Below are 9,030 nucleotides of genomic sequence, written 5' to 3'. Positions count from 1 at the left end.
TCCATCAAGAGGTGATGAAGTCTAGGATGTCCGCATCTCGCCCTATCGACCGCGTACTCCACGACGAGTGCTACCATGGCGCAGGTTGAACCTGGATACTGTCTCCTCCCCGCTGAACGGGTTTGACGTTGGAGATCATCACTGGTCCTGCGGGGGCCTTCGTCGTGTTGGCGCCCATCACCCTTCGAAGTCGGACGGAGGACCAGACCGGAGGAGCAACCAGACCTTGCAGGTCCCCTAGCCAGCTGAGAAAGTCTCATGCTCCTTCTACTCCTCGTACTACTCCTTCTGAAGTCTGAAGGAGCGATTCCCTAGTCACACTTTGATTTGACCACACGTTCGACCAAGTTGGATGTGGCTGGGCTCAGAAGGCAGAAGATGACCACACGTTCGACAGACGAGCAGATCCGTCAGGCATCTTCGCATGAGCCCCCTCATCCCGTTTTGCTCGTCTGTTGGGCCACACATGGGCAGACCCGCACCGCTGGCGAGGATCTGGGCGCTTGATAAACCTGCTGGTGGTGGTCTCGTTCAATATGTCGACGAGGTCCGGTTGGTCACAATCTTACCAACAAGCGAAACCCCCCTGTAGCCTCTTCGTGACTTGGACGGACGCTTGTCCTGTGTGGCCAATCCGCATTTGCTCTATCGGGGAAAGCTAGGAAGTAACCGCCGCGCTGCCGCCTTCTTCCACTTTGATGTGTCTTTGTAGCAGTCCAAGGGATCTGGCGCAACATGAGGAAGGTTGCCGTTCCAGTGGATACGTTGAACACTGGGGAGCCTCAATGGAGCCACCACCGCGAGATGTGGCGTTTGGCATGACGGTATGCATGCCACCGTGCCATTCAACGTCTACGGGGACCGGTGAACCACGGGCCGGGGTGGCATAACATGGCAGCTCGTCCTGCTATCCCGCCGGCAGGCACTTGAAGAGGAGCGTGGCATACGTATGGGTGGTCCATCCAGCTTGCTCACGGGGTAATCCGTAGAAGATTCTGTGACTTGGAAAGCCAGGACTCGCTGCAACTGCGAAGCCAAGACTTTCTGGAAAGCTGGGACTCGCGAATTGCTGCTTGTTTATGGCATGTCAAAACACGTCTGCAGCACGGGAATAAGAGATCGTCTGCTTGATGTGACCTGAGGGACAGTTGCATTGTGGTATTACTACCACTCTTTAGAATCAACTGGCTCTCCGCCCAAGCCCAAACCCAAGCCCAAGCCCAGCCCAATGTCAGACTCCGTAGTCCGATGCTCCACTTCAAGTACGGTCGAGACTCGAGGTCCTGCTGCTCGGGCGAGGTTCGCAATCTATTCGCCATCTGAGAACATCGCTGATGATCCCTGACTGCCCTCTCATCCAGGAGGCTCCGCCGCTTTTTGAGTTCTTACACTTGTCGTACCAACCAAGATCGACGAAGACTGCGAGACTCGGCCGAGTGACAGCACCACTTTCCCAGATGCCCACCCATGTCTGCAGTTACGTTCGTCTTGTTAGTGCGAACACACGGCCGGGCCTTCTCCCCGATACCCGGGAGAGCGCAGAAGGAAGGCTAATGAGAGACGAAAGGATCTCGCATTGCGTGTCCACTGCTATCGTCATGTCCCAATATCGCAAGACAGGTTGTGAAAACAACGTGGTCTACCTACCTACCCCTCACCAGAGAATTACGCCCCTGGGTGTGTGTGTCATGAGGGTTGTTTTTAGTACTGGTACCCAACGCCCGTTGACATGACGAGGGTTGTGGTGAATGGGGGCTGTGACGTTGTGTACGTCCCTGCAGCATGAGGCTATTCCCGGCTCCAGCTCCTCTTAGTACCGTTCAACGTCAACATGAACCGGTCAGCTGGCCGGGGGTTTTCACCGGATTGAGCGTATGCAATTCCCCTGACAACCTCCCGAGGGCGGTTTGATGTTCAGTTCGCGGCTTTATCATGGTTGACAAAAACTAGTTTAGGAGCAGCAGCAGCAGCAGTCAGGCTGGCTAAACGAAGTGAGTGGTGGCTACTCCTTTCCCCCATGCAACTCGTGATTGGTCTACCGGAGTTGACGCCGTTGGAGTTGGTTTCTTTGGTTGCTTTCAGCATCTGGATTCCGTTACAGCTGCGCACGGGAACCGTGTATAACCCCAGGTAAATGGGGGTTGAAGCAAACTGCATACGTCTGGGCGCTTAGAAGAGGCAACTCCTTCGACGTGAGCACGGATTATCGCCAACGTCAGTCCAGTCCATGTGGACAAACCCCCGGCGTCCAGTAACCCCCTCCAAGAAGCGGTCGAGATTCAGCATGCACGTTACTTCCATCATGGAACATTCCAAATGAATTGTGTCCCTAGGCGAGCCCCTTGGACAGCGTATCTTCATCTGACTTCGACGCAAGAAGGCGGTTTTGGAACAATGTTTGTCGGCTTGATGGACGACGCCCGCAGGGCCCAAGACGGCTGAGATCGGCTGAGAGGGAGTTCTTGGCTCCTTTCATTCGCTCTCGATCTTCGCTCCTGAGAGACGTTGTTGTCATCGCTTGTTGTGTTCAGGGGAGATCGAGCAGGAAGTTGGAACCCAAGGCCAAGGACTCTCTCTCCGTGTCCGCCTCCGTGTCCGCTTCCTCAGTTCGCTATTCGCCAGGCCTCAATACGACATCTGCAGTAGGGAATCTCCTGCCGCCAACGTCAGGTTTGCTACACCAAGGCTGCAGGACGTCGCTGTTGCCCACGTCAGCTTGCTACATGAAGGCCGCATGCGAGCAACAGCCGTTGTTGGAACGATGTAGATCCACCAGACGTTTCCTGCTCGCCGGGCGGTCTACTGATAGCATCAGCATCATACCATCCATTTGCCTTCCGACGTTATTCCATGCTATCAGTTTAGACATGACCATGACGGAGTCGTGATGGAGAATTCCAAATCCCAGCGGCACCATTCAACAGCTCATCGGCCCTTCTCTGCGGCTGTCTTCAAAGTAGTGGCACAGCATCCTCACTTTGCCTAAATGAGTGGACATCGCCGACCTAAACCAGTCCGCTGGGTCGCCTCCTGGAATCTGCGAAAGATGACGAGTGCTGAGGTGCCTGCTGCGATGCTGTACTGCCACTCACCGTCTCCCCGAGCGCTCCCATCATATGTGGCCGCCATTCAGCTGGCCAGTTTCAGGCCTCAATGCTGACTTTAAACTCCATTCAGGTCTGGCATGATATCTGACCAGTCTTCCGCCGCCCAGAGCACTTCTCCCTCAAGCTTCCTCGCCGCATCTGACGAGTCATCCCGCAGTGGCACTGCGGCGGCATTGGTGTCACCGCCAATCTTCCCCCCCTTTTGGCCCCCTCGCCCCCTTTTCCCGCGCCGCAATGAGCGGCTCGCCTGAAATCATCGACAGCGTGAATGCGTATCCAGCGTTGATTCTGTGTGACTCGAGTCCTCGGATAGATCGATTTCTGTCCTACCCAGGATCGCATGTATCTATCTGCGTGCGTCCAGAAGAACCTCCGTCGAAGTCGGCGACCAAGTACGCAACAAGTTGGTGACACCAATTAGACGAGGACGATCGGAGAATTACCTGTCACCATGTTGTGGCTTGATCAGGTAATGCCCGACGCTGTGAAACGATCAACTGAATGAATGATGAGATGACATGAAATGGAAGGCCATTGTTTGCTGTGCACGTCCTTCTCAACTGACAACTGACACATTATCCACGTGGCAACGAGCCTGAGAAGACTTTACTTCGGACGTCTCGCGGACTGATGAGGGCTGAAGTCGCCATGCTCTCCTCGCAGACCCTACATCTGACAAGGCCACTACGGTCAGTCTGCGCCGGCTGGCTTGGGTTGTTCTCTTTCGCCACTGTTCTCTCCTCTCCGGTGCCCCCTTGTCCCCCTCACACTGCTGGCGTACAACTTAGTGCATCTTGGTTCACAAGGGAATTAGTGGCGGAGACCAGATCGAGCCGCGTTGGCCCCGAACACCGAACATGCCTGCAAGCCCGCACACCATGGCGGGGACCCTGGTCAGCAGGTGTGCCAGCTTGCTAGCTTGCCAGTGTGCCAGTGTGTGTCAACGTGCCAGGTATTTACGTCTTTACGTCCTGGGGCCCGGGTTGGACAGGTCAGTCCCGCACCCTGGAGCGACGGAACGTTTCTCATGGTAGTCTTTTGAAGCAAAGAGACTTGATTACAAGACACGCAACGAATTAGACCTCGTAACTCGTACAGTGTCCAATTAAAGGATAAGTTACCGCGCTTATCCCGGCAACTGCGCCAACGTCTTTGCGCCACCAACCGCAAGTATTCTCCATATCAACCTGATGCAGGACGCGCCCGTTGGGTGGGGAAGCAAAGATGGACTGCAGGGCGGCCGACCACAGGGGACTGATCATGCTATTAGGATGTAGGCCAGGCCAGGTCGTGGATGTCACGTACCCGCCAAGTGCTGTACCAGCAGGGGTATTTTGGAAAAGAGGAGGGGGTGGGCAGCAAGAGGCGGAGCAGGAGGGTGAACATTACCGTCCTTTGGCTTCCCCAGATTGGATTCCCAGCTGCTCGGGGTCCGGTGCGCAGAGATGAAAAGAGGAAATCTCAAGCTCCAACAACGTAGACGGAACTGATCGCTCCACGGACGGACCGCAGCGAGCCATCGGGACCGGTCTCCTCCTCCGACGATCGTGGGCTCGGTACCCATTCGGAACCGAGCTAGAGACCGGGAATAACAGACGGGGGTTCCGGCGCTCTCCATTTCGTGTCCATGATCGAGGGCGTCTCCAGTCCCGGATGCAAGCCTACATCTTCCGAGCGTCGAGCGGCCCACAAGATTGAGGGCAGCGCTCAGATCAATCCCTGATATTGTCATTATTGGCACTAAGGACCGTTGATGAATTTGCTTACACCCCTGCCCGGTGATGTTTCTCAGACCTCACAACCCCGGTCCGGTGGTCATCGAAACTCCAACAAGATTGACATGGGTAGGGGAGAGCCAATCATGGACCCGGCCAGCCTCGAAAGGACCGCACCAACAGAGGTTGCGCACCTTGAACGAGCCTTGAAATGTGTGAGATGGTGGTATTGGACCCGACGGGACGGGTCGACATGCACACTAAATTACTATCACACATTTTGTCACATTGGACATACTACGTAATTTCCCTTTTCCCGTTCACCAGTATGGCGTATGCGACCTGCAGTTTGCTTCCGACTAGCAGGCTGGGCGCGCTCCGGCGATTCGAGCGCCTGAGCAATTTTTTTTGATAGCCCTGGTGGATCTGCTCTCTCTTCTTCGTGTGTGCCTCCTTCGTGGATTCATTGCGACCTCACAGTCTACGAATGGGAGAGACAAGCTGTGACCGGGGATCAGGAGGGTGACTTCAGACGCAAGGTTGATGAATCCTTGCCAACGGTGCTGCAAAAGACATGCAAAGACCAATGCACATTTGGCCATCTTGCGTAGTTTAAAGGCTAGCAGCATACATAATCCATCTGTCCATCGCGTGGAGAACGATGCTAGGATACACAATTCTGTCCAGAAGACAGAGGCAGGGGTTGTTGGCTCCCGTACGCACAGGCTGTGTCGTGTTCATGGTCGTCCATATTATCCAATCATGCAAGTTTTCTCATTTCTCTCCGTCCATGAGACCAGAGACGCTGTCGAGGTTGCGCCCGAACGACTTTCTTGAAAAAGTGACAGCTCTGTCCTCAAATATCAGACCGATGGAGGAGGACGGATAGATGAGGTCCATCGGTCCGAGAAGTCGGAATATGAGGCGGCGACGGTGTTACGTTGTGCAACTTCTGGTACACGACTTGCAGACCAATCGGGATGTTTTACCGGATATCTGGACTTTGCAGGAGGACCAGAGTCTGTGTCGACCTGGAGGGTATCCATCGCCCCTCCTGTCCCCCCTTCCACCCTCCCCTCCAGGACTGGCGGCTCCTACCACCGGGGTCTAGATATTGATCGATCGTTTCTTTTCCCTGCACCATGTTCGCCAAGATGCCCCCAATTGCAGCCTTTTTTTTGGACAGTCGCCGACGACAGGGACTAGCGGGCAGACGCCCTCGAGTTGTCGAGACTCCAGGAGAGTTCAAGAACCTGGTCACCCATTGGCCCACATCGACCAGCGTTGCGTGTAGCGAGAGAAAGAGAGACAAATGCTGGTGGACATACACCCGCAACAACAGCGTTGCATCGGACCGCCGTTGGTAGGGCGTGCTCCGCGCCAGTCTGCAGTCTCTGCTGGCGCCGTTGGTCCTCCCGAAGATCCATGCCGGTGTGGTCCTAGCCGGCGGTAATGCATCAGCACCTTACGAAACCCATGAATGCTTGCATGGTGGTATCTCGGACTTGAGCTGTAGGGCTTTGTGGGCTTGCGATACCGTCGCTACCATGGATGGACGGTTCTAAAGTGGAAAGCTCGTCGTGGTCGGATACGGTATCCGTTCGATGTTGGTGTCTTTTCCCTTGACAGTTTTCTTCTACCTTGCCCCACCCCTTGTCACGTTATCGTTGTTGATATGCCGGTAGACATCCATCGCTTGTCAGGGTGCATGTCGCCTTCCTTTTACCTTGAGCTTGATTTCTCTTTTCTCCCGGTCTGTGGTAGCGCTCCTGTCTCAAAGCCCGCGCTCTTTTGTCCAACATCCCTGGTACCTGGGCTCTGCTAGCATATAAGAGCCAGTGCGGAGAACTCACCTCGTTCCTACCCTCTTTTCTTCTTCATCAGCCTCCTCATACGATACGAATACACTGTATCTCTCTTCCACCTCATCCTTTTCAAGTCTGTCTCTCCCTCTTCGCTCACGTCGCTGTCGTCTGGCTCCATCAAGGGACATCCGCACAGAAACGTTCAACCTCACTAGACGTCGGAGAGCCTCTCAAGATGGCCATCAGCGTCCAGGAAAGACGCGCTTCCCAGCAAGCAGCTGAGCGATCGACCCAGAAACCTTCTCGGGGCTGCCACCAACCAAAGCGAGCCCCGAACCTATACGACATGGAGACCTTTGGGGGCGAACAGAATCAATACTCGTCTCCAGCGGAAACCTGGGAACCCAATCCTCAAAGTCCCCCATTGGCCTTTCGCCGATCCGGACGGTCTCGTCATCCTTCAGTTGACGCCAGCCGCTTATTCACTCCGATAAAACGACGTCTTCCACACTCAACCAAAACGGAAAACTCTGAATCATCCACAGCACCGATGGCCAAGAAGGCCCGCACACCAAGCCAAGAGCCCGAAGGCTCAGAATACAGAACACGACTTCTCTCTGTCGATACTCTTCTTCAACAGCCTACCGCGCTATCTCCTCCTCACCACCGGTACGTCCAGCAGCCCACGCCTCAGCCTGTCCAACATCAAGTGCACTGTTTTGTTCCTTCACCATCCAACTCACCGATTCCATCTTCACTCGTCGCATCTCGAGCTTTTCCACCGCCTTACCACCAACCGTCCATGTACCCCCCCATGCAGAGCCATAGATGTTCTGCGTCTCCTCAGTCCAGGCTCATCAGCTGTGATGAGGGTTCGTCGCCTATCATGCCCCTCGATTCGGCCAATGCAAACGGCAATCCCCAGTCCGGACAACACGCCAACACCGGTTCCAATTCGCTGTACGGGCAACAATCCAACAGACGGGCCAAGAGGGGCTCAGTAGCAAGCTCCGCAAGCAACAGCGGCGCAGTATCGTTGGATCGCCAGCCGGAGGAGAGGCTGAGCCAAGAGGCTTCGATCGACGTCCTCTCACTAAGGCTGCAGAGTATGACTCCTGAATCGAGAGAGGAAGAGTTTGGTCAATTGGACGCGGTGACACTGAAGAAACTCTTTGACTCGAGCGATTGGTGCAAAGACAAGATCCAAAAATCCGCAAACGCAAAAGAGACACTGTTGGCGGCCGGCATAGAGCGCGACCGAAGTGAGCCTAGCGGAAGTGGTCGCACCTGTTACTACTGCTACGAGAAGTACGGAGAAGACAGATTCGGCAAGGACCAGCCCGCCTACGCCATCCTGAAAGCCAACGGAAATTACAGACCGTTCAACAAGAAGCGCAAATACCCCGAATCAGTAAACATTGAACCCTTGCGGCAGTTCTGTATGGATTGCGGCGTCCGTCTCCACTTTTACCGGCGCTACCGGCGCATCGATTCAGAGACCGGCGCGGTTTGGTGGGCCTGCCGCTGCCGCGTGCTGCGTCCCGTTGTGGACGATGAGGACGAACCTTGCCCGGATTGCAACTGCGTTTGCCCGCTCAGGAACCCTGACGAAGAGGATGATACCTTTGAGTCGGACGAGTCGGATGGGTCGGACCCTTAATAGATGGGTGGCAGGCTTGTCTAGAGTCGCAGTCGGCTTGCGACGGCGATGCGTGAGGGGGTGGAGACGGCCTAGGAGCACTACGCTCCTGTCTACTGTATCATCAGCTTTTCTTTGTGTCTTGGATTCGGTTGGTTTTGGCGAAGTTTGTTCTGGCGCGGTCGTCGAAATTTGGAGGGTGTATCTGATATCCACGGAGGACAACAGCACTCCGGCATGTTATATTCACGGAAAATTTGGATTGGTGGGAGGCAAGTTGTCATAGGACGGTGAGGTATTTTGAAATTGGACTGGAACGCTTATTTGCTTTGTGTATGTGAATAGATTTAATGCATGATTTTGGATTGCCCAGGTGTCTTTTCTATGACTGTGTCCCAAAGATTATTCTATAAACGCCGAACCCATTCTACTGTGTCCATGTTTTGATATCGTTTCAACCTGATCAAAAGGCATCGAGGCCGGCTTAGTTATAACCTGATCTCCCCTTGGTCGACACCCCGTGATCTCGAGTGCGGTTGTAACCGCTGCGACCTTGAGGGACCTCTCGTCGGCGTTCGCTTTCTGCCATCTTGACGTACTGAGAGCCTTCGCGGGTTCTTCCGCTGGCGTCTCTTTGCCTAGGGCTTGACCTTGAAGTCTGGCGACTTGAGCTGCGGGAACTCTGGTAGTCCATGGCTGGCTGGTAACGATGCGGGTGACTGGAAACAGGTTTGAGCAAGGTCTTCTCACAATCGGTCGCCAGG

The 9,030-nt window shown here is 54.8% G+C and overlaps 1 protein-coding gene across 1 annotated transcript; it reads left to right on the top strand.

The window, feature by feature from the left end:
* Positions 1-7,735: 7,735 nt before the first annotated feature.
* On the top strand, positions 7,736-8,287 carry CGCA056_v009229 (uncharacterized protein; the record flags this gene model as incomplete). The annotated part of the gene is made up of 1 exon (XM_037324476.1): positions 7,736-8,287. One exon carries the CDS (start codon positions 7,736-7,738, stop codon positions 8,285-8,287), a length of 552 nt encoding a protein of 183 aa, XP_037176622.1.
* Positions 8,288-9,030: the final 743 nt, after the last annotated feature.

Source organism: Colletotrichum aenigma (assembly GCF_013390185.1).
Source record: "Colletotrichum aenigma strain Cg56 chromosome Unknown KSG_Cg56_contig06, whole genome shotgun sequence".
NCBI lineage: Eukaryota > Fungi > Ascomycota > Sordariomycetes > Glomerellales > Glomerellaceae > Colletotrichum > Colletotrichum aenigma.
This window is presented reverse-complemented; position numbering and strand designations above follow the sequence as displayed.